The 26642-nt window shown below is 40.4% G+C and overlaps 1 protein-coding gene across 2 annotated transcripts in view; it reads right to left on the minus strand.

Annotated features, from left to right (window-relative positions):
* Positions 1–20644, minus strand: part of FAM114A1 (family with sequence similarity 114 member A1) — a 61734-nt gene extending 41090 nt beyond the window's left edge. The window contains exons 1-3 of one of the 2 annotated variants that reach the window (XM_019741990.3): positions 20496–20644; positions 11827–12182; positions 1655–1742 (exon numbers count right to left, since the gene is read on the minus strand). In XM_019741990.3, coding sequence (XP_019597549.3) covers positions 1655–1742; positions 11827–12174 — 436 coding nt within the window. In that variant the 5' untranslated portion in view covers positions 12175–12182; positions 20496–20644. The remainder of the gene's footprint in view (positions 1–1654; positions 1743–11826; positions 12183–20495) is intronic. The other variant, XM_019741991.3, reaches the window with a different exon arrangement.
* Positions 20645–26642: the final 5998 nt, after the last annotated feature.

Consider the following 26642-nt stretch of genomic DNA (forward strand, 5'->3'; position numbering starts at 1 on the left):
ACTGTTTCATGATATAAACCACGAGGACAGCTATATAAAATTCGATGATCATATTATTTATTTTCTATGACTTTTCCCAATTTCAAAAATGTTCAGACGCCACTCTTTTAGTTTGGGTTCAGAAAGCATGTCACTCCTAAGTGTTACCAGTGGCAAGATCCAGTTGATGGCCACCAACGGCTCAACGGTTTTTCCTAGGAAGGCGGCTGCCTGCCAGTGCTTGTTCTCACTCACATGAAGAGATTGTCTCCTGTTCCGGCAACAACACAGGTGCCTCTCCTTTACTTTGGTTAATGTCCATATGTATATCCACAGCATACCTGGCCCCTTCACTTAGCAATAGAGAAAATCTGTTTTCCAGGCTCTCATCCCAGAGAGGTCAACATTTATTTGACTGCTATCCACTTCCTGCCAGAGCTCTCATGATAGCTAACAGACAAGGAATTAGGGGAATGAAAATCTCTCCATCCTTCCAGGCAGATAAAATAAATGTTATCAAATTAGATGTCTGGTCCTTTTACCGTTTGTGACCATGGTCCATGGAGTATGGCAAATGACCTGCAAGGCTTCCTATCCCTCCCGGTTTCAGAAGTAACAATCGATTGGACCAATCGTGGCCCATCACAAGATGCTCATGGCCATGAACTATACCTTGAGAACACCTGAGCTCGGTGATATACAAGCTATGTCATTTGTGGCTTCCCCTGTCCTGCTCCTCACTCTGTACCTTCAAGATGAAATGCATTTGCTAAATTAATCTTAGGCTCGTTGATGTTTTACCTTCAGTTTTCACAAAAAGTAGATATAAGAAATAGTCATATAAAGAATATTGTGACAAAACTGCACTGATGAAGAAATTGTTCATTACATTTTCTCTTTGTATAAGAGCCAATAGAAGAAACTGCTTCAAAAATTTAATACCAGGAAAATAATAAACTTACCTAGGTAAACTAAGTTTTATTTTACCATTCAATGAGAAATATTGGCATCCAAGAAGCTCAGAGTTAAGGTCAATGCACAATTATGGTAACTCTATTAGCCTTGGGATATATATATATATATATACACACACACACACACACACACACACACACACATATATATGTATATGTATATATATGTGTATATATGTATACATATACTCCTTCCTACCTGCTCATATATTTTTTCTATTTGTATTTCAATGCCCTACTGATGAAGTGCTTTTTACAGATACCTCAAATCCCTTTAGGGAGTAAGTTAGTGGTACATTTGAAAACATTCAAGTGGGATGATAAGCACAAAGCTTTAAGAATACATTTAAAGAGCCCAAATCTTATATTTTAAGAGGCAATATAATATAGTGGCTTTTATATAAAAAGCCATAGTACTTGATTCAAATCTCAATCCAGCCACTCCTGACTTTGGACAAGGTCTTAGCTTCTCTGTGATTTGGCTTCCTTATCCTAAAATAGAGAAAATAAGGATACCTCCTTATGGGGCTATTTTGAGGAATAAATTTATTAATATATATGAGGCACTCAGAACAGTAAGAACAGAAAATAATTATCTTGTGGGCTAATGTTAAACTCTATCAGCACATGGTATGGTCAAACTACCATATCCTATTAGGTGTCTGAACTTTATCCATTCAAATGCAAGGTAAGACACTTACCTACAGTGGCAGATGCTGACGAGAGCAGAGATTTGCCCCAGGAGCCCCAGCCTGCCCATCCCCCTACACGTGGAGGAGCATCCACAGCCTGTGGAAAAAGAGATTAGCCACAAGGTCAGCAATTCAGTTCATCCCTGAATGGAAAAACATGCACTGGTTTGAAACAAAAAGAAGGAGATATATATATAGATATATATATATAGATATATATATATATATATATATATATATATATATATATATATATATATATATATAATTATTATTATTTTTTTTTAATCACCAACAATCATGTCTCATTGGCTTATACTTTATAAATGCCCTAAAAACATATACCAACCCACATTGCAAGATGTGCTTTGGAACCAAATTGATTAGTGGCAATGGTGGCTTCTGAGGGCTTGCCCTGAAGTAGAAAGAAGGGAGTTGGATGTTAACCAAGACCCAAATCTCCCATTATCTGGAAGACAGGGACCGGGCTGTGGGAGAAACTATTTAATGTATTAGGGCACAAAAATGATTTGGAAAGTTCAATGTCGACTCATGCAATTTTTACAGAACTGAACAAATGTGCTCTTCTAGGTAGAGTTGTCTTTTACATCTCCAGGGTGGTAGGAGGGAGTTTTGCTATGGCTGATGGGCAAAGTGTCTAGAAAAAGCATCAGTAAGCCTGGAGATGCGTAGCAGCAACAAGTCGCCTTTTGAGGTGCACACCTTCCACTCCAAATGAGCCCTGTAACCATACCTCTCCCTCTCCATGGGCTTAGTGCATTCAAATTCTTTTGCTTAGGTATTTGAATTGAGACTGAGAAACTCTGGTTCAGCACAAGCCGGTTGCTTGAAAAGCGTATGAAAACTCAGGCAACGTAGAGTAACCATATACCATGCAGTGCAGGAATTAAGAGAAAGAGGGAGCAGAATGAAGGAGGTGTATTCAGAGAAGTTGTTTGAATTCCTGAAACCTCACCCCTGGTTCCTGCTCCTCTTCAAGGCTCTGCTGCATTCCTACCTTTGGGTTCCATGAGATTCCTCTAAGTGTGTCTGCCTGTCCATCTCTAGCTGTCTATAGGTCTGTCTCCCTCCCCACTAATGTATCCCCAGAGCCTAGAAGAGTACATGGCATATAATGAGTGCTTAATAAATTTATTTGTTGAATAAATAATTGAAATTCATCTATTTTCTTAAGTGTGCAATAGTTTCTGTTACTTGTAATTAATGCATCCTGATTCAATTAGCGGAAGCACAACTTTCTCTTGTTATTTAGGAATACATTCTAGAAAATGAGGCAATAATACATTAGGAGTTGGAGAATCATAGAGCCTTCACTGAAGGAGGGAGGGAGGGAGGGAGGGAGGGAGGGAGGGAGGGAGGGAGGGAGGGAGGGAGGGAGGGAGAGAGAGAGAAAGAAGTTTAGGAGAAAATGAAAAATTCCTATAAAGTGTGTAGATTCTATAACTTTAGACCCAAGGCTGGTCCATCAGTCATTCCCAACTCCCTTCTCCCACTGTCTGCCACTCTTGCAGATAAGAGTGGACATGTGAAACAGTTTTGAACTAATGAGATATAACTGGGAAAGTTTTGCTTTAATTTTAAATTATACAATTACAGCTGGTGCCAGCTCTTTCCTCCTCCCTTTTTCCTGCCCTGAATGTGGACACAATGCTTGACACTGAAGCAGCCATTTCTGCTGCCATAAGAGAAAGACCAGGGAATCTCAGCATCGTTAGCCCTGGCACTGTTGGCTACTAAACCAAAGTGAGTAGCTGCCTATCTCCATTCTTTCTGTAAGTGATAAAAAAAAATAAATTACAATTTTATAAGCTACTGCATGTTGGATTTTAGTTACTTCTGCACCCAAATGTATTCCTAACTGATTCACCTAGTAAATATCAAACACCACTCGTCAACGTAGATTACTGGTCAAGAGAAAAGGTTATGGAATTAAAACACTTCGTAAGCGGGCATTTTCCCGCCAAATCGCGTCGTAATGCGGGGCTTTTTTGACATTTTCTCGCCAAAATTAGACTTTCCGTAAAATATTCATATCTTTCGATCTATTTGATATTTTTCTATGAAACTTTCAGTGTTTTAGTTTAAAAAGAGGTCTCTATTTATTTACTTTGCAAAATTTTTGCCGGTTCTAACTAGAGGTGATATGACGAGTTTACTTGTTTCCCGCAAAAAATGTGTTAAATTGTTTGGGTTTAACTCCAGGCTCTGCCATTTGGGGCAACAAGTTACTCAAGTCTTTTAAGCCATCATTTACTCTTTACAGAATGCATGGTGTGGTAGTATAAGAACCATAAATATAAGAACCAATGCCCTCAGAGGGATACTGTGAAGATTAAAAGAAATAATGCATATAAAGCTGTGAGCACAGTGCCTGATACTTAATAAATACTTCATCAATGTTAACTAGTAATAATAAGAAACTATATTTTTAACACTAAGAAGCAAAAAGCTTTGAAAGTTGGCTGACATTTTTTTTCTGTTGGAAACAATGAGAAACCTGTTAACATGAATGGAAATACTCGTGATTCATTACGGTCAGCTTCCATTTTTGGTGTCTACATTGATTTACTTCACTTCAGCAATGGAAGCCAATGGCAATTTTATACCGTCATGAAGACAGATGTAAGTTGGTGATTAATATTCTTTTATGGAACAAATCACTACCTCTGTGATTAGGGAATGTTAATACACTTAAGGGTGACAGCTTCTGACTCAAATTTACAATACTTAATATGCTCTGACAGTTGGTAATTGACTAGCAAATGGAAATAAGTGTGAAATGAATCTAGAATTTTTGCAGTATAATAAATGACAACTTCAATTACTTTATTAATAAAGCTCCTTTGACAATGAGCTGTGACCTCCTGATCAGCTACAAAGAGTATTTATCAGTGGCAAATACTCAAATGACTAAGTATGCACATTTAATATAAAAACCATACAAACTAAGTGCTCAACATAAATTATAAATATGTCTCATTATGAGTGTTGTCGCCACTTTAAATAGCTTTAATGTCACATACTCACGATACTATAAAGTAGGGAGAATGGATCTACTCAGCTCCCTCATTATCAAATATGGCTATTTTAAAGCTTTTTTCTCACCCTCATGTCATTTAACCCCCACTTCCTTTATCAGACAGCTTCATACCCTATTTCACAGGGAAAACAGAGTCGTCAGATGAGAACTCTCTTAACTTCCTGCCCCCTCCCCACAAACTCTCAGAAGAATGACTGCATCTTGTAACAGCAAATCAGACTTGGCTTGATCAAGAGGGATATCCAAAACCCAAATGGAGGTCATTTATACATCTATAACCATTGGGTGGTCCTAAGAATATGAAAGAATGCAAGATTCCATCAAGTTCAAAGTTCTTTAAATAGGAAAGCTATTTAGATAGTATCTATCTGGTATCTCATTTAAAGGTCTTTAAATAGAAAGTACAGTACATTTATTTCTTTTAGACTATCAAGTTCAAAGGTATCGTTAGATAGGAAAAAATGTACAAATCTCATAATTCCATAGAAGTGAAAGTTCTTTATCATTTAGATGGAAAATATATGTGCCAGTCTTAAAGATCAAAGACCAATCTAGTTGTCCTATTTCCCTGAGTGGATCAAGAACAGGTACTGTGTATAACATGTGCCTGAGGATGAAACAATGAGAACTGTGACACCAAACCCTTTTTAAATTTCGCAACTCACAACACAGGAGCTCCAAAACGAGGCTCAGTGTGACATTTGAGAAGATGTGAATTGCTCAGGCTGCCTGCCTCTGTCAAAATATTTGCTTGAAAATAGCCTCAGTTATTTCCAGGTAACTCTTTTCCTTGGTGACTATGGATCATTCAAATCCGGGAAGATTTAAAATTTAATATAGAATGGTTTTTACAGCATCAAAATCATGCTATTCATACTTTTGTGCATATTTGGTCTTTTCTGTACTACTAAAGTTCAAGGAATTTGACTGATTAGAACATCAATTTTTGAAAATCAATTTAAAATGAATAACTGAATTATCAGACTTCTGACTTAAAGTTGAAATCTTCCTAAGATTATTCATAGTATTATAACATCTCGGAGGTCTCTAGGACCACTCTATGAATTTAATAGATTTGTAACAATCCTTGACTTTTCAGCAAGGTTTTGTTTAAGTAGATAAATGAGGTACTGAAAAAGTAAATAGAATATATTAAATTTATAGACGCAGTTTTAAAATATTTGAATGTGTTTAAGTTGGTAAAAAGGACCAAGCATTAATCAAAAACTAGTTGAAGGGTGAGTGTTCAATTTTGCTAGCCTTCTAAATAAAGATTTGTGAGATGAATGTAATGCCTAGGAAGAATTGAAATTTTCAATTTGTGACTTTAATAAATGAACACTAATTGTTTAACCCAAATTAAAAGTCTGAATAGCCCTTTCTATGCACAAACACACTGGCCTACACCAAAAACCCATCTAAATACAAGTTTAACTTTACAGCAGCCGCACTCACAATTCCTTCCTTCCCTTCTATCGTTATGGAAGTGATGTCTTCCTCTTAGTTACAATCACCAACTCCACCTGAACTCCTCTGGGTGTGGGTAGGTTGGTTTTCCCTTCTCTCCTGACTTTCAATCTTCTCTGCTTCCCACATTTAATCATGCACATCATTCCTCCATCTTAAAACCAACAAACGAAAATCACAATGACAAAAAGGTTTGTTTCAAATTGAATCTGTTTTCTGCTCCACATCATTCTTCTTCACCTCTCAGAAAAGGTGCCTACCTTCTGTATCCCCTCCGCCCTTCACTCCTCCACCCACCATAGTAACTCTCCCACGGCCACTACTTCATGAAACCATTCTCATCAAGGTGACAACTTCCTCATTGTCAAAGCGACCAACTCATTTTATTTCTAGACCTCTCAGTAGCATCTGAAGCTTAACCATTTTTTTCATTCTTAAATAGTCTATTCTCATGGCTTCCAGGCCCTGTCTTCTGACTCTTACTGTTTTTGTCCATCTTTTAGTATTATGATTTCAGTTCCTTTTAGAAAGTTTCTACATACATATTGATATTATGAGGGCTCCTTAAATTAAGTTACAATCCAAGTGCTGCCAGCATTCCAATAAAATATGCACAGTCCAGGGTGGCAGCTAGCATCCTAATCAGGGAAGCCATACTCCAGAGGCAGCTATAATGAGCTCTCCTATTATCTGAATCTCTATTAACACCTGATGCTTTGCTAATTAGTGTACTGAATTGCAGACATGGGTTTTAACTGGTAAACATAGTGGACTGTTAACTAGCATTCTGAATATCTGAAAGGGGTTGTAGGTGATGAAATTAAAGGTATGTGAGATTTGTAGATGGTTAAACATATTTTATAGCCTCTTCCTACCTTCACATGAGTATGTTATAAGAAAGAATGTTGCTCTATGCTAAATGGTCATCTGAACTCTGAACTCCGGTGAATTCTGGTTTCTTGATGCCAACTACAAGGAAAGAAAACCCTGCTTCTAGAATTCTACACATCTGCCCCGAGCGGACCTTTCACTCAGGCTGGTAGTCAAAGCATCTAAGAGGACAAAACAATGGGATGTTCTGAAGCCTACAAGAGAAACAGTTCTCGTGAACTGTTTTTAACTTTCTTGTTAATTAATGTTTAATTTTAAAATGTCAGTATGGTATAATGTGATTTGAGATTTGATTTCACTTAGAGAATGTGATGGCGAGATTGGGGAGAGAAGAGGTAATTCTCACCATCTCAACTTCTTTGTTGGCTCCCACAACCTACCAAAAAGGACCCATGAGCTGTGCATGACCAAACTGGTTTAGAGACAGGAGCCTTCCAGGGCCAAGTCCTAGACCTCTGTTCTTTATTTTTATATAGCACCTGGACAATCTGACCCACTCCCATTACTTAAGTAATATCCAAGTACTGATGGCCTCCAAATCTTTCTCTCTCTCCTGGCCTCCAGACCATTATAACCAACTGCCTACAAAATATCTTCACTTAGATGTGCCATGGTATGTTCAATACTGAACTTTCCATCTTCTCAATCTCACTCAATACTCCAACCAGCTCTTTCTGTGTCCTAGTACTAGTAATTCCCAAACACTGGTCCACAGACTGACCGCATGAGTATTATTTGGGGGAACTTATTAAAAATAGAGTTTTGGCTTCCACTGTGATCTGTTGAATAAGAATCTCTAAGAGTAGAGCCCAGGAATCTAAATTTTTAACAAATTTCTCAGGTGATCCTAATACACCACTGGATTTAGGAAGCACTGTCCTATATGGACGAATGGCACCAGCATCCACCTGGTTGTCCAACCCAAAAATTGAGTGCCGTCATGTGGGAAATACTCAAACAGCATTGGCGCAAACTCTATTCATTCATTGAAAAGGCAAAAATTTGTTATCAGCGTGTGTCTTGGCCTATGTTCTCTCTTCTTTGTCTTCCTCAGCAACAATTTTATGACTTAAACATTCTGCTTTTCCTTTTCCAGGGAGAGAACTATCCAGTGGCAGTGTTTGTTTTCCTTGGAGAGTATTTTTAGTGGTAGCACTGGAATTCTTTACCTTCATAATTGACCTTATGCACTGGTGTTGGGCAGTAGGAATATCATTTTCTTCCTCTGGGTAACATTTCGTGGTGTAAAGAATTTAGGGAAATTGATCTAGATTGGATCTTTTAGGAGTCGGTGGACTAGCATATAATAAGGTCCAACAAGATCTCTGGAAATAAATGTCACTCCTGACTAATACCCAAGACAACCATCTCTGAATTGAGGGTGAAGACTTCTCTGACTCCTTAAAATCAATTTGAGCGTTCCATCGAAGGTTTCCTTTGGGCCTCATTGTGCCTGTCCTATCTAGTATTCCAGGACATGCTATAATTGCCTTCCTACAACATTGCCTTCCCAGCAAGACTGTAGGCATCCTGAAGACAATTGCGCCATGCACATTGCTAGGCACAAACATGGTGTCACGGGGCTGGTAGAGACCTTAGAGAGTCTAGCCCAAATTCTCATGTTCAAGTGAAGCTGGCGACCATCTCCCATGGATGTTGCAGAGTAGATTCCTGCAGGAAGCCTCAACTCAATGGATTCTAGTTTGTACATCAGAATAGACAAAAAAGAGAAGGCAAACCAAAGATGAGAAAGCTTCTCTGAGTGCATAACCTATGAATAGTGTGATCATGCAAAGCAGTTGTGACTCCTGAGCAGCTGGTCAAACCACTGGCCTCTTCCTCGTCTCCAGGGCCTCTCCTGGTCGCACCACCCTTATTGGAAGTCATGGCCGCCATGCTGACTCAAGGAAAGGGGAAGCTAATAATGTGTATTTTAAGGGAATGCAAACCCAAAGTAGCTACACACATACAACCACTTAGCGAAAAATATACACATTTAAGCACATTATCACACAGTCTAATGTGTCCTAAAAGATACTGGTTTATATTACTTCAAAGATTATTCTACCAGGTTTTTTTTTAAAGCAGGCATTTTTTTAAAGCAGGCATTTTCCCATGGAAGCTTTTTAAAAGGGGTGATGAGATGCTTTTAGGCTCAGATATACCTGGGATCAAATAGGCTTTTGAGCTTGGCTGTTTTCCTATAGGACCTGTCATTCCTTAGTGAACTTGTGTTCAAGATCCAAACAGCCAACTTGTAAATGAACTTTTGATTCAACATTTTTTTGTAGAATTCATTCTTTTCTGGATCAACAGAAAATGAATTGTTTTTATCACTGCAAAAATACTTCTTATAAGTGTCCAACAAAGGGAAAATAAAATAGAGCAAATGAACAATGCTTGAAGACGAGGCACAAAATTGATATCTAGTATTAACTTAAGATAAAAGTATGCGTTACCAGAGACATAATAGACTACTTAAAAAGAGACAAAATTTGCACCTACTTGGAAGGGTTTAAATATGATCTGGGTGAAAGAGATATCCTTTCCCTTCAAAACCCTTCAAGCCAGGTATATCGGCTTTCTGCCTTCTTAGAACAAACACACTCAGAGGTGTTCCTCCCACATCTTGGTTCTATCTGAGCTCCCATGGTTCTATCTGAGCTCGTACGTACATCCGGAGTCATGGTCCCAATTCTCTGGCCAATATTTGCACTTCCATCCAGGTATTTTTGTGATACTTCATTACGAAGAAATGTTTACCTTTTCAAAGTCTTTGAAAGCTAACAGCATTGTTGTGCACGGAGAGGGAAGGGAGTATCTGTCTGCCTACCAGCTTTATTCCTGTAGCAGTAAGGAGGTTTATAAAGTGCTTTCAAAATCAGGATCCACTGAATTTGCTCAAAAATTTAAGAAGGCAGATGTGTAGGAGCATACTAACTGTATTGTGCTGTCTTTGTGAACAATCTTGTTATAATTATTAGAAGACTGAAATGGGAAAGCATCATCTAGTCACCAGGAGCATGCATATTTTGAATTAGAGGAGTTTGTATAGTTTCTTTAAGTCACCTCAAGTCAGAATGGTGTGGCTAAGATATAGTTTTCTTAATGGACAAAGATATTTATTAACAGTATCATTTATAGTAAAAATTGGGAACCAATGCTCCCCATAATAGAAACATAGTGTGGAAGTAAAACAGGTTCCAGGTATTTGATATTATAGGTATTTGTAGGTGTAGGAAATACAAATATAAATCCTATTGGTTCTGTTTTCCTGGAAACCCCAGAGGAATACAGACTCTGGCATCAATATTTTTTAAAGATCTGCCAGTGGTTGAAATGTTCAGCTAGGGTTGAGAACTTCTGGTCTCGGAGTTCTTAATCCCTTAGGGGGTCCATGGGCAGCTTCAAAGGGTCTGTGAACTCTCAGAACTCAGAAATAAAATTATGTATGTTGACCATAGCTGATCCAAATCCCCAGCTGGTCCTCAAATCCCCTCCATGACATCCTTGCAAAATGATTGTTGGCTTTTGTTTAAACATCTCCAATCATGGAAACAGCCTCCTCCCCAAGAAAGCCCATCTCAGAGCAGTTCTAAGAGTCAAACACCTTACAGAAACTGAGGCACAAGAAGCCTGATTTTGAATAAAAGTATCACAAAACATTAATCAGAAGGACATCTAGTGGTCTTCATGTGCAAAGTCTTCATTTTATAGAGGAAAAAAATGAAGGCACAGAGAACTTAGGTGTCTTGCCCAAACTAAAAGAGCTAATGATAGGTTGGAGGATGAAAGCGCAGGCCTTCTGGTTTCCAGTTTAGTTCCCTTACCTCACAGCACACAGTAGAGTCCCTTCAAGGAGGTGATAGGTGGTGTCACACTTCAGAATGAGCAGAGCTGGGGCCTGGCTCAGGGGAAGACCCCGATTCCCCCATCCTGTACCATCACTCTAGGAGGCAGGATTGGAAGAGAGTACCCCACATCCTCCTTTCATGCTGAGTGCCTCCCCAGCCCCACCAGTCCCCACATGGATGGAGGTGAAGATACCAAGAAAACCCAGTTCGATGGTCATATTGATGTGGCACAAGGTACCAACTGGGAGACACTGGACTATCCTCTCCCCCAGAGAGATAGGTGCAGGAATAGAAGGGAAGGGGTATGGAACATGGTCTGCCTCTGCCCCCGGGAGGTGGTGTTTGTGGATAAAACAGTGATTGAATGTCTAAGTTCTCCATAATGGATTTGTAAATATGCATTAAAATTTAAGTGCTACTAAAGCAACATTGACTTGTTTAGGGTCAAATCAGGCTCACTAATAATTGAGACTCTTATGTTTAATATTACAGTATCTTCTGTTTACTATTAAGAAACTTAATATCTTATGGGTTGTTTAATATCTCTAAGCCAAGTTGCCTCATCTAAAAATTGAAGTTAGTAATATCCAGCTTAGAAACCTCAAGAAATGCTGTACGCATGAATTACATAACACGTAAAGTAGCTGGCAGAGTGCCTGGCACATAGAAGGTGTCCAGTGATTGGTGGATGTTATTATTAATAATACAATTGCCAACATGCAAATATTATAATGACCAATTATTCTTATATGCCTTTTCTCACCACACAACACATTTTTTGATGACAGAAGTGATGTCATAGTATATTCTGAAACCCCAATCCCCACCCACAGAGCTTGGCACAAATCTGTGCCCATGGTAGGTCAGTAAGAACTTAGGTTGAACTGAATGAAACGAACCACTCCTACCGGATTATCCTCTTCTCTCAGGGGTATTTCAGATCCAGGTTCTGCGTCGAGGCTGACAGCATCAATGCACTCAGCAAGCGCATCCTCACTCACTTCTCCGTTGATGGGGGGCTCCGTGACACTGGTGTCTTCGGGCTGCTCAGCGTGCCCAGTGTCAGCACTCTCTGCACCTTGAATGTCTGCATTTTCATGCACATCTCCTCTGGCATCAGCCAGTGTTGGCTCACTTGAAATCAAAGCTGAATCGCAGTGCACCTCTCCATCTTCAGGTAAAGAATCAGTATTGGGCATCTCGGTAATTTCTGTGTTGTCTCCAGTGGCTACGGTGTCACCGGCATCGTCAGACATTTTAATATCTGTCAACATGATTACAAACAAACATTTTATGCTGTACTCTGAATTGTTAAACTTTAATTCAAAGTCCTGGGTATTAAATTAAATCTGGTAGCGGTTAACTTTCTTCTACCAAAAAGGAACGTTACATAACCCTGGGGTGGGTTGAATCATAGCCCCCAAAGATATTCATGTCCTAATCCCTGGAATTTGTGAATATTATCTGGGACTTTGCAGATATGATCAAATAAAGGATCTTGAGATGGAGGGATTATCTTGGATTATCTGGGTGGGTCCAAAATGACATCACAAGTGTGCTTATCAGAAATAGATTTGACTACAAAGAAGAAAAGGTGGTGTGATAACAGAAGTCAAGATAGGAGTGATACATTTTGAAGATGAAGGAGGGGGCCACAAGCCAAGGAATACACATGGCCACTAGATGCTGAAAAAGTCAGGGACACCATTCTCCCCTCTGAGACTCCAGAAGGAACAGCCCTACCGACACTTTTCTCACCACATGACACATTTTTAATGACAGAAGTGATATCATAGTATGTAGCCCAATGAAACCGATTTTGAACTTCTGACCTCCAGCAGTATAAAATAATAAATTTGTATTGTTATAAGCCATGGACGTTGTTTAAGTTGTTACAGCAGCAATAGGAAACTAGTACAAACCTACAGTGCTATCTTTGAATTTCCATAGAACTTTGGCCTGGTATACAGGAATATGCATATATTAACTAGGAATATTATCTATATCTGTGAAATTATTTATTTCGTATGACTTTATGAATTATATTTGTAGTAATAATGAGAACAAGCAAAGAAAATACCTGAGAGCTTATCAAAAAAATACTTGGTATTAGCTTTGCAATGTCATCAGAGATTCACAGTGAGAAAGAGACATACATGTACATAAGTGTGCTTTGTTGGGAACTAGCTGGTGAAGGCCTGGGCTCTGTTTGGACAATAGCTTAGACAGGGATACTGCAGGATGAAAAGGAAAGAAGTGAGGTAGAAGCCAAACGAGGAATGAGGCCATTACAAAATAACCTACAAAGCAGAAATCTGTTTACCATGTAGATATCATGTAGACCAGTGCTGTTTAATAGAACTTTCTGTGATGATGAAAATGTTCTATACCTGCTGTCTCCAATGTGGTAGTTAATAGCTACATGTGGCGCCTAAGCACATGAAATGTGGCTAGTGCAACTGAGGAACTAAATTTAAAATTTTATTTCATTTTCCATCATTTAAAATGTAATTTTACATACGTATGTGTGCCTAGTGGCTACTTACTGGATAGCACAGATCTAGAAGGCTAGCTCGAGATGAAACCTTTCTTAGGCTAAAATGAAGACACAGTATTCTCACTACACAAGAAGCCAAGTCTCAGGCAAATCAATTGGTAGTTTTGTTGACCTCGGTGTTTACCAATTGGTCAAATCTCAGGTTGCTGCTAAAACTATGGCATGTGAGAAGCCATTTAACATACTGGGCAGCTGGCGGTATATGCTTAGAACTCACGTGCACATGCCAACCCTGTGATCCCCTCAAATAGCTATTCCCCAGTTTGGCTGGCTACTTTCTTTTCTCTTACTACATTCTCCCCCTCGGTGAATCACAATTCATGTCTCACAGTTTTATACACCACTTTCATGGTGTGCATCTCAAATATCTACCTCTGGTCCATTGACACAGGAAGTAAATTAGTGGTTTCCAGGGGCTGAATGGAGGGTGATGAGGAGTGACTGCTAATGGGTATGAATTTCTTTTGTGGGTGATGTAAATGTTCTAAAATTAGATGGTGGTAATGGCTGTACAACTCTGAAAACTCTGGATGGCTGTACAACTTTGAATATACTAAAATGCACTGAACTGTACTCTTTAAAAGAGTGAATTTTATAGTATGAAAATTTTGTGGTATATGAATTATATCTTAATATACTAATATATATAAAACATAACATTAAATCTTATTAATATTATAAAAAATTCTACCTCTGGATTAGTAGTTCTAATGACCAGCTGGACATCTCTTCCTGTCCAAAAGGAAATCTTTTGTCTTACCGTTAATACTAGACCTTCCTCTTAACTTTTATTTCATGGCACCTCTAATTCCCCAGTAACCCAGGCTAAAAACCTCAGAGCTGTCATTGACTAAACCTTCACTCTCTCAAGAATATGTAATATGAATAGCTATAATTTGAGTGACAATTAAATCCAGGCTCTTTACATGTATTATCTCCTGTGAGTTAGATATTATGAGCTCCATTGTATGAGCTCGTCTGAGGCAACTGAGGCTCAGTGGTCACACTTTTATTAGGTGGCAGATTTGATACTTGAACCCCCGTCTGACTGCTACTGAAGCACGTCAGAGCTCTGTCTGCCATGCCACCTGCCTCTTCTTTTACATTCAACCAGTGCCCGAATCCTAGAGATTCTTTATTCAGAATCTATATCCTTTCTTTACTTTTATTCTTCCTGCCACCACCTTTGAGCAGGTCCTCATTATGATTCATGCTGATGATTTCAATTTGGGGTTCACCCCTCCACTGTTGCTCTCCCTTTCATTTCCCTATCCTTTCCCTTCCAGTTCCCATTATATCCCTGTCCTGCTCAGACATCTCAGGAGCTTCCTATTGAGATGAAGCCACATGCTCCAGCTGGCATCTAAGGACCTCTGTGCTCCATTTCCACTAAGTTCATCTGCCACTATCACCTTCCAAATTCTTAAATGAGACAATGTAAGAATGTATACAAAGTGTGACATCCACAAAAGACCCTCAGGTAGCTCTTGGTTCAACATGTTGTTTTCTACTCATGTAAGGTCCTGTTAAACCAACCACCTCCTCCATTTTTTGTTCCCCCCAATTGCATATAACTTTTCTTCCTCTGAACTTCCAGAGTGCTTTGCATCTATCTCACCTTGGACAGTTACAACAGTCTTTGATTGGAGTCGCTTGAGTGTTTTCTTATTATAGTGTAAATCCTATGAAGACAAGGATTTGCCTTGTTTTGTTTTCATATTTTATACAGCACTTAACATGGTTTCTTGAACAGAGTGGGAAGTTCAGCAAATATCTGTGTTGATTTATATTACTATTTATGTGGAGTTTTCAAATGAAAATGTAATTTGAAATGAAAGCAAGCAGAACATGCCTTTACCCCATTCACTACTCAGGAGCTATCTTATAGCAAGTGGCTCCAAATGACCCCCATTGTCTTTCTTTTGATCTTTCACTTCTCAATTAACTGAATTAGAATATCTCTCTTTAAACACAAATACGTGAATTCTGTGATAACACTCCTGTAAACAAGTCTACAAGTAAGCAAAAAATGCATACTTCCTTTTAGCTGGTATGTTAAGTTTAGGATATTCAAGGTTGGAGGTGGTTTGTCAGTGAGTATGGTTAATGCCTCATTGAAATAGTAAAGAATGATACAAGACCACGGTACAGAAAAGGGTAGTTACTGTGGTTCATGGGAGTGGGTAGAATTGAGGGAAAGTACTTAAAAAGCTATTATTTGGAAGCTAATCAAATCTTTGTGAAAACCTTGAGTCAGGACTGGCTTAGGATAGAGGTTAACAAACTACAACCTGCTGGTTAAATCTTGCCCTCCATATGTTTTGGTAAATAAAATTTTATTGGACCGCAGACAGGCTCATTTGTTTATGTACTGTCTATGGCTTCTCTAGCATTACAACAACAGAGCTGAGTCGTTGTGACAGAAACCATATGGTCTACAGAGTCACAAAGCCTAAAATGTTTACTGTCTGGACTTTCACAGAAAACGTCTGACCCGTGGCCTAGGACACTGCTTGATTGCCATGGCTTCAAGAGCTGTCTGTTCTAATTTACACTATCCTCAACTGGGTCCTAGGGGCAGGGCCATAAGGAGAACGGGTCTATTAATAAACAGTGCTTGGACAGCAAGTTTATTCTTATTTTTGGTTCATCAACAGCTGGTCACAGTCTGGTATTTTAATTTCTTTGTAAGATAATTTGGAAATCCTTATTATTAATCTGGATTAAAAAGCTACGAATTATTTCACTTTTCTATAAGCAGGAACATGGGAATAAACCAAGATGTGATAAACATTCATGGACAAATAAAAAGCATTATTGATGCTCTGCTGTGTGTGTTTTGCCCTGTATGTGTTGAGATACTGTTCATCTTGCTAAAACACTTCACTACATACCATGTGACATATGTGTGGGTTAGCTGTTATTTATGTCCTGGGGGTGGTTGGTTAACATCTGAAGTGCCCTATTCAGAAATATACTCCCCAGAGGTGCTTGTTTAGCATTTCAAAATCTGTAATTGACAGTTCACCTCTGCAGAGGGTTCAACTATCTTCCTCTCCAATGAGCACTCTAGGGTGTGCTAATTAGCATAAGGGATATTAGAAATCATTTTGCACTGATGAAATGGCAATGGGGCTTAAGATAATGTGGGGTGGCAAGAACTAATGTACAGGGGCTTTCTGCTTTTCCATGACCAGGGCATAAGATTGTATTGAATCCAGCGGTTTACTGCCCTGTGGAGTAGAATTTTTCGAGTTCTTCTGATTGAGGGGGAACACCAAAACTGACAGCTGATGAGAAGGCTAGCTGAGGCCTGTCTCTAGAGCAGTCCTCCCCAGAGACCTAAAAGGACAGAGAGCTAGGACTTCATCAAGCTTACAGGGACAAACTATATAACTGAGCCCAGCTGCTAACATACATGTGAGTGTACGGCCGAGTTCCTTCAGGGTAACGCCACTCTTGGTTGGGAGGCTGCACAGGAGGAAACCTACAGCACTCACCCACTCTGATGACCAAACTGCCCTAGGTCAGCTCACCTCAACTGTAGAAAAAATACTGCAACAAAACTTCTTTTCTCTGCGGCTGCTCGGCATTCAGCCAGAACGTGAAGCCATCCTTTCAGAAACACCCAAAAAGTTAGCTATACAATGTTGAACTGTTAAATGTTGATACTGTTAAAATACATATTTATGGACAACTTATAAACTTCAGAAAGACTATTTTTGCATCAGGTTAGTGAAAATGGTCACTGTAATATTCAGTCTTACTTTAACTTCTAATTGTAATCTATTTCTAATCTATTTATTTCTACCTGTTACAGGTCTACATTTTTCGCTAAACTAAAACCCCCCAAAAAAGAGAGAAATCTTTGTTTGTTTGTTTGTTTGTTTTGGTAGACCTTTATCTACTCTGGATGTTATTATAACAGGAGAGATGTAATCATTTTAAGTTGTGTCCTTTTGTCTGAAATCATCAGAAACTATATATTCTAAATACACAGCTGTTTCTGAGCTGTGACTGTTGGAGCCCACCAGCAGTGCAGCCGTGATACATGCTGTTTCCTGGGAAAGCCCCCATCTCTGCCTGGGTGCCCCTTAGGCAGTCAGACTTCGAAATCTCTCCTGATTTATGGTTTGGAATATCTATGGCTTTGATGCTAGAGAGACTCAACCCACAGAAACAAGGAGGCTTCTTCAGTAAACTCCAAAGAGAGAAAGGGTGGTGTATAAAGGAGCTTTTGTAGGCTGGGAATAAGTTAGTTTTTCATGAGTAAATTCATTCATTACCTAAAATGTTCCCAGAACTGTGCTAGGTATTGGAGCAGCAACATCACAGCTCCAAAAATAACTTCAAAACAGAAGACATGGTTACTGGCCTTTAGAAAATGAGTAATCTGTTTTCATTTGAAGGTCCAGGAAACGATTTTAGCTGACATGAACTAGTTAAATGATGATGCAAAACAGCATATCAAATAAGGAAAAAGTGTGCCTGAACTAGACCAACTTCATGCAAGGGAGAACCTTGACAATGGCTTTGCTATGGTTACTCGGGCATGATGGGATAAGAGAATGCCCAAATGCCCAGAATCAAACACTAATTCTACATATTTAAGATGGATATGTGTGTGCCCGGGCCAAAAGGCCACATGGAGGAATAGTGCAGGTGGGAGGGATGATATTCTGAAGTGGAAAGAGTTATGCTATAGGGCCCACCATCTCTTTGTGGGAGTACAACTCACTCATTCCTGTTGGGCTTCCTCACTTCCTCTTCTATAAAGTAAGGATGGACAAAATGATCCGGATATCTTTTTCTCAAACACCAAACTGCAGGACTGTGATCAGTCCATGATGATAGAGAAAAATGAGGACAAGAGAGCGAGTTTTTCATCAATCTAAATTTATTCAACGTAAAGGACTGCCTTCAACTTGAAAGTTTATCCTTCTTATTTTTCTTGGTATTAAAGTGTCTTTCATTTTATGAACTAGTGGTGTAGTGAATGGATTTTTTTTTAATGGCTTCATTTGGCAAAACACGAATTTGGTATCACAATGCCCTGCATGAAATCACTTCCCCCAATTTAAAAAGTGCTGGTCAATAAAGGATCAAGAACAAAAACTCTGGATGAGATGTTCTTAATCAAGTTGTAAGAGTTCCTATGGAACCCGACAAGGGCACATGCCGAGGCTCTGTCTTTTTCTCCAGTCTAGCCTCCATGTGTCTACCAGGTATCTTTCTGAAACATAGATGGGAACTATTTGCTTTCCTGTTTTAAAACCATTAGGTTTAAACATCTTTGCACAGCATCCGTGGCCCCTCATAATCCAGCTCCAATCTGTCTCTCTGCCTTCTGCAACTCTCAACACACCCTACATTCTTGCCTCACTGTACTTTCCATCAGCCCAGCCCACACAGCTGGTAAACCTTCCACATCCCTGCCTTTGCTTATGCTGGGTCCTCTTCCCAGGCTGCCCTGCCTCCAATTGCCTGGCAGGCTCCTATTTGTTTCTCAATGTCTAATGTCACTTTTTACTCTGAAATTTTCCTTAATTTGCTCCCACTCCGTCCAAAGAATTAATTGCTTCCTCTTTTATGTTTTTGCAATACATTTTTATGATATTTCTATTGCATTTATAAGGAGTACGTATTTGTTTCTATCTCATTCTCTCCTCCAGCACTGTGACCAACAAGCACCTGGCTTGGTTTATTATCCTCAAATATTTACTGAACTGAATTATATTGTTTGGTGTTGATTAAAGAGAAACAATGTTTGATATAAGCTGGTCTTACAAATAAATGACTACTTATAGGACTGAATCCCTGAGATTCAGGAAGGTCCCTTCCCATCCTCAAATACCTACTGCACTGGCTCACTTGTGCCTCAAATTCCACCCTGAAAAGTTCATACCTTTGCTTAAAGCGTACAAAGTAAGTTGTTGATCAGATTCTTTTGTGAGCTCAGATTTTGATGGAGGAAAGGAAGAAGAGAGCACAGATGAATATAAGTGAGGCAGGAAAGGAACCACCAGGAAGAAAAGACGGCAGAAAGAGGCCTCTGAGGAGAAAGCCGGTCTCATCCTCAGTTTCCTCTGGTTGGCTGAGATCTTCTGGAGTTCAAGAAACATTGATTTTAAAAGCCACTTGCTTGTATCCCTCAAGCTGTGTAGGATGGTAACTGATGGGATCGGTAGGGCATAGTTAGCTCCCCCACAGCCCATACAGAGATGTCTTCCTACGCTAGGAAAAGACAATTAAGTTCAGGTGCCTGATCTGAGAGGGCTGGAAATACTCACTAGACTCCAGAGGAAGACAAGAGAAGATAGGGTGGGTGGGCGGGGCTGAGGTAGGGAACAGGACTCAGGGGAGGACGGGAGGATGCTTACTGAAACTGAGATGATGCCAGCTGAGGGTGTTGGCTGGGGTGGAAGAGTCGGCAGGACGTGGGTTTGCAGGGCGAGGGATGATGAGCTTGGGTGAGAGAGGTCAAGGCCTGTGCTCGGTTTTCTGAGGCCAAGGACAGGAGAACCCCAGGACGGTGGCCTCTGCCTTATGGGGACCTGCTCCCTCTTTGCCCCTGGCTTCCCAGACCCTGCAGCCTGCCTCTGACTTGGACCTGGGACACTAGGTAAACTTTTCCAGAGTTTCTTGGTACCGGGACTGGATACTTCGAGAGCTCCAGGCAGGCTCCGCGGAGGTTCCCCCCGGCCGAGGGTGCAGACCCGGCGTGCAGGCGTGTGGGTGTGTGCATGAGCGTGGACCCGGAGCGACACACACTCACACACACACACTCACACGCCCGCACCCACGCAGGGCCCTCGGCCGCGCCGCCCGCGCCTCCCCGGACCTTCACCCCAAGCCCGGTCCTGCCGCGTCCCGCGCCAAGTCCCTGCCAAAGGCTTCTCACTAACGCAGCGAGCAGGAATGAGGGTCCAGGACCAGGAGAGACGGCGGAGTCTCCCCACCACCCCGCTGTCCCCGCCCGCCCGGGGAAGGGGACGGGAAAAGGGTGCCCGGGGTCCTTACCGCTTGGGCGGCCGAGTGCGCGCGGGAGAGCCTGGTGGGTCCCGCCCCGCCACGTCGGCAGGGCCGGCGGGGACGCGGCCGCAGGGCGGGCCTGGAGGGGGACACTAGGCCCAGCTGCCCCGCCCCGCGGCCCGCCCAAGATCGGGCCCCGCCCCGCGTGCGCTGGGCCCCAACCCCCGAGCGCAGCTGGGGCGCCCTCGCACTCCCTCGCCTGGCTGGGAGGGTCTCAGCTGCGCTTCCGACCTCCCCCGGGGTACTTTGCATTTCTAGCTCTGTGCCTGCGAGGAGACCCTGAGGGGCTCCAACCCCACCTGGGGCGGGTCTCGGGGATCGCCAGATCCCTTTCCTTCCTTTGAAGCATCCAGAAAAGCCCGCCGTTTTCCTGAGAAGGGGTCGCTCAAGTTCAGCAAGAGTTTGGGTTAAATAGCTTTCTCTTACCCTGTTTGTGGAAGTGTAATCTGACTTAAAACCTACCAACCAAACAAAAGCACTTTCTATGAGGTCAGTTTGGAAATGTGGATCAAAATTCAAATGCACTAGCTTTGGCCCAGAAATTCCGTATCTGCGAATTTGTCCTAAGTAAACAGTCAAATGTGCAAATATGTACGTGTAAGCATGTTTATTATAGTTTTTTATGCCAGGGAAACTGGGAAACAACTTGTCCTACAATAAGGGATTTGGTGAAGTAAACTATAGTATTAATAATTTCAAACACTTGGATATGCTGTAGCCATTAAAAATATGTCTGTACATCCGATTCGTTGACACAGAAGGGAGGTCATAGCCGAATATTATTAAGTAGAGTACACAGGGGGGTTAGAAAAGTGTATGTATAGTATAAATCTATTCTTGTAAATATATATGTATGTATATGTATTTTATATAAAAGTCAGGGAATATAATTTTTAAAACAGTGATTCTTTCTGAGTTCTGCAGCTGTGTTAGCAAATTGTGTTTCAGGTGTGACAGGTGTCTATTGGTGTACCATAGACCCAAACACCCATGCCTGTGAGTTCTGCGCTTGCCTAGGGACAGTTAGCACCTTTGCTCCACCTGCCCCTCCCTGCTGTGGCAACAGCCCAGTCAGACATTCCCCTTTTTAAATCTGGTTTCCTTTTCTCCTTTGACCCAAACCACACCTTTCCAACAAAAGAATATTAACCAAGCAATCCTAGGAATAAGTTTTGTTGCCAACTGCAAATTATGCCCTTTTACTCAAATGTTGTTGCTTCCAAGCCCACCAGGCTTTATTTCAAAACTTTTATTTTTCTGCAAATCAAAAATATTTTATTGATTAAATAAATGGTGTATTTAAAACATAGAGAAAAGTAGAGAATAATATGACAATTTATTGTGTAAAAAAGGTAGCAAATACTGTGACAGTACTTAGATTTAACAAAAAAAAAATTTTTGGCTTTAAAAAGGAAAAAAAAAGAAAAAAAATGTTGCAGATATGTTTAAAACCCTGTCCCTTTCATTCTCCACCTTCCTTGAAGATAACCACTGTTCTGAGGTTGTTGTGTAGCCTTCCAACCCATTTTTCTATATTTTACTGCCTATATTCTCCCCCATAAACACTATATAGAATTGTTTTTCAATCTTTTAAAATGTCATAAATTACATCCTATACACTTGTTTATTCAACATTATATGTTTGATAACCATTCATGTTCATACATGTAGCTCTAGCTCAAAGTCTTTATAGAATTCCATCCTATGACTATGCCACAATATGACTATGACTATTCCCCAATCAATGAACATTTGGTGTGTCTCAGGTTTCACTATCACATATAGTGCTGCAATGGCCATCTTTGTATACTCATATGTTTTCTTGTACCTCAGGCTAGAAATAAGATAGCCAGGTCCCCGTCATACATATTGTGAAATTGTCCTCCAACCATTCATTCAGCAAAACTTTTTTGAGCATGTATTATATACCTACACCTGTTACAGGTGCAGGAACACCATAAGGAGAAAAGCGAGGTCCTGCCCTCAGAGAACTACATTCTATTGAAAGTGAGACAGACCTTCACAAGATACCATATCAGGTAGTGAAATAAAGCAGATTAGAGAGTCGACAGGGTCTAGAGAAAGATGAGTAGGAGCAACTGTGGTCAGTGAAGGCCTTGGGTGCTCCATGTTAGAGAGATAAGGAAGACCCAGACTGGGAAGAAATGCTAGTGATTTAGGAAAATTGGGAGGGAGGTGTGTGGGAGTGGAGGATGCGAGGATGGGGTCCCAGAGCTAAGTAAGAAACTTGTCATGATCTTTTAACTGTGTTAAATGCTGCAGATAGTTCAACTAAGATGCAAATGGAGAATTGACCCTTGGATGTGGCAACGTGGAGGTCATTGGTGACTTTGACAAGAGCTATTTCTCTGGAGTGATGGAGAAGGAAACTTTATTGGAGTGAGTTTGAGAGAATGGGAGGAGACTAATTTGAAACAGTGAGTAAAACAATTCTTTCAAGGAGTCCTGGCATAAAGAGGAGCAAAGAGTTAGAAGTTGCGGGTTCAAAGGAAGGGATATTTTTTAATATGGGAGAAATTGTATGCTAATTGGAATCATACATTAGAGGGGGGAAATGATGATCAGTAGAGAGGCTAACTGCAAGAGTGATTTCCTTGAGTAGACAAGCAGGAATGAGATTCAGTGCTCCATGAGGAGGGATTGGCTCTAGACACAGTTCATTCAGGAGAACCGAGAAAAGTACAGGTAGAACAGGAAGGCTAGTTGAGTTTGGGTGGGGGTGTGTGGCTAATATCCTCGTATTCCCAATTACTATGTGCAAATGCAAAAGTTGGACAGTGAAGAAGACTAATAGGACAATAAAAGGAATTCATTTGAAATACGGTGTCGGAGAGACCACCAGAAAAACGAACAAGTGGATCCCAGAGTAAATTAAGCCTGAAACATCACTGGAGGCAAAAAGGACAAAACTAAAGCCGTCCTACTCCAGGCACATCTTATTTCCCAGACAATAATTCTGGGGAAAATAGAAGGCAGCAGGAAAAGAAGAAGACCAAATATGAGATGGACTGACTCCATAAAAGAAGCCACAGGCATGAGTCTCCGTGAGCTAAGCCGGGCCGCTGAGGACAGGACATTGTGGACAGTACTTCTTCATAGTGTCTCCAGGAGTTGGAGCCCACTCAGTGGCATGTAACACACATATGGAAATGCTCTTCTGGTTGCAGCTATTTTCTTTGCAGCTGAGAGAGAGAAAGGGAAGGAGGTGTTAGAAGCGTAAGAGAGAAGAAGAGGTTTAAGACAGGAGAGTGGGAAAGTGAACAGGCTAGGGAAGGGGAGTAGAAAAGAGTAGTATTGCTGCTCCCTCTTGAGGTTGGGACCCAATCATGCATATTAAGTGTGAAAATCATCCTGGGTACATATTTTCTCCAACTACATTCAGCTGCTCTGGTTTAGTATAGTACAGTGGCAAGTTGCATTGAAGCTGGGTTGAGGAGAGAGGAGTAAGGTAGCTGTGGGTGTATACAGCAGGACGATTAAAAAGGTGCATCATAATCTTTCAGCCCAGTACAGGGCTAGGGAATTGTGGGCATCAAATGGAAAGAGTTGGAAGTAATAGCTGGAAAGTGGGATGCTGGCAATTGAGATTATGGAGAGGGTGCAGCCATTAGAAATAATAATATCTAGGGTATAATAAGGGTGAGGTAGGTTGCAAGACAAGATCATTAGAAGAGAGAATATCAAAGAAATAAGAAGCCAAAGGAATGAATCTGTACATACGATGTCTGACAACTAAGTTCGCGAACTTGCCACCATGCACTTATGTTAGCAGCACTGTACAAACAGCTCGGTGAGGTTTCATAGTCTTGGTATATCTCACAGCCGTGTTCATGTCGACACGTGGTGGTGTCTTGCTGAGTGGCATTCATTATTGTTGCGTGTTTTTGTGTACTGTCGCGAGAATGTCTGAGCTTGAATTAGAGCAATGAACAAACATTAAATTTCTTGTTAAACTTTGCAAGAGTGGAAGTGAAATCAGGACATGTTAGTCCAAGTTTATGGGGATAATGCCATGAAGAAAACAGCAGTGTACAAATGGATTAAATGTTTTTCTGAGGGGAGAGAACTCGTCACTGATGAAGAGAGGTCAGGGTGGCCAGTAAGGAGCAGAACTGACGAAAATATTGCAAAAATTTGTCAAATTGTGCGTCAAAACCATCAGCTGACTGAGAAGCACAGCAGACCAAGTAAACATCGATAAAAATCTGTTAGGAAAATCTTAACCGAAGATCATGGCATGAGAAAGGTGTGTGCAAAAATGGTCCCAAAGGAGCTCACTGATGAACAAAAGCAAAGGAGAGTCGAAGTTTGCCAAGACCTTTTGGAGAGGCAGGATGATGTTTTGGGCTGTGTTATCATTGGTGATGAAATATAGGATTGTACCAATACAATCCTCAAAGTGTCAAAGTGCACATTGGAAGTCAACCAATTCTCCACGACCAAAAATGTTCCATCAGTCCAAATCAAGAGTCAAAATGATGTTGCTAAACATTTTTGATATCAGAGAGATTATTCATTATGAATTTATACAAACTGGACAAACAATTAACCAAGTTTACTATTTGGAAATGCTAAAAAGACTGTGTGAAAAAGTTAGATGAAAATGACCTGAACTTTTCGCCAACAATTTGTGGCTCTTGCATCACGACAATGCACCAGATCACACTGCATAGTCTGTGAGGGAGTTTTTAGCCAGTAAACAAATAACTGTATTAGAACACCCTCCCTACACACCTGATCTGGCGCCCAGTGACTTCTTTCTTCACTGGAAGCTAAAGGAAATATTGAAAGGATGACATTTGGATGACATTTGGGACATCAAGGGTGATATGATGACAGTTCTGATGGCCATTCCAGAAAAAGAGCTCCAAAATTGCTTTGAAGGGTGGACTAGGTGCTCGCGTCGGTGCATAGCTTCCCAAGGGGAGTACTTCCAAGGTGACCATAGTGATATTCAGCAATGAGGTATGTAGTACTTTTTCTAGGATGAGTTTGCGAACTTGAGTGTCCGACCTCATAGCTATTGAAACCACCAGAATTATGACAGGGGTGGTGTTGGACAGTGAGTGGTGCTAAAATACTCAATGAATGAGAGAGTGAAGGGTCTCTGTGGATGATTGCAACCAGTAGGGGTAGGTTTCAAGTGTTGCCAGGAGGAACAGTGATATAGAAGTAGCAGCTGAGAGTCAAGGACACCTCTATCACCGCCAGGTTCTGAGAAGATAAGGAAGATGTTAAGAAAATAAGGACCACTAGAGGGCGATGTGTTCAGGGTAGAGTTTAGGTCTCAAAGTGCCCTGATCCTCGTTATGTCGGAATGAACTCATCCCAAGAGCTTTTAAACTAATACTGATGCCTAGCCCCATCTCAGGCCATTTAAGTTGGAATCTCTGGACATGTTTGGCAGATGTTTCCTCACATTCTGATCAACATTTGATATTATTAGATGCTTTAATTTTTGTCCATCTCAGGGGTGTACAATGGTGTTTTCCTGGTTGTCTTAATTTGTATTTCCCATGTTCTAATGAGGATGTTTTCCTTATTATATTTGACTTATTTCCATTTCCTTTCCTGTTATCCATATATTTATATTCTTTGCTAATCCTCCCATTGGGTTTGTTAGTCATATTCTTATTGATTTGTAGAAATTCTTTATATTTTTTGGATATTAATTCTTTGTGGTTATATATGTTACAAGTATCTTTTCCCAAACTGTAGCTTGTCTTTTTTTAAAACAGCAGAAGATTTTGGTTTTAATATCAATATTTAATATCTAAGTTATTAATTTTATTTCTTGTGGTTTGTGTAATTTATGATATTGATAACGTTCACATAATTTATTTCAAAGCAATTGGTAGACACTAATATTTATCTATGGATTTTCCAGAGAAGGAAAAAGGCAGTTTTACCTGTGTTATATTGAGACCGTATGTTTACGGGCTTTAGACTTTGTTATTTTACTTATTCCACTGTGATACTACTTTATTTTTATAAAGTAAAAATGCATAAAATAGTAATGCAGGTGTATATTTTAAAAATTCAAACACGGCAAAAGAACCTAAAATGGTAATAAAAATATGTATCTCCCTTGGTTCTTTTGCTCAAAGGTAACAG

This window comes from Rhinolophus sinicus, chromosome 1 (genome assembly GCF_057876585.1).
Source record: "Rhinolophus sinicus isolate RSI-liver-muscle chromosome 1, RSI-T2T, whole genome shotgun sequence".
NCBI lineage: Eukaryota > Metazoa > Chordata > Mammalia > Chiroptera > Rhinolophidae > Rhinolophus > Rhinolophus sinicus.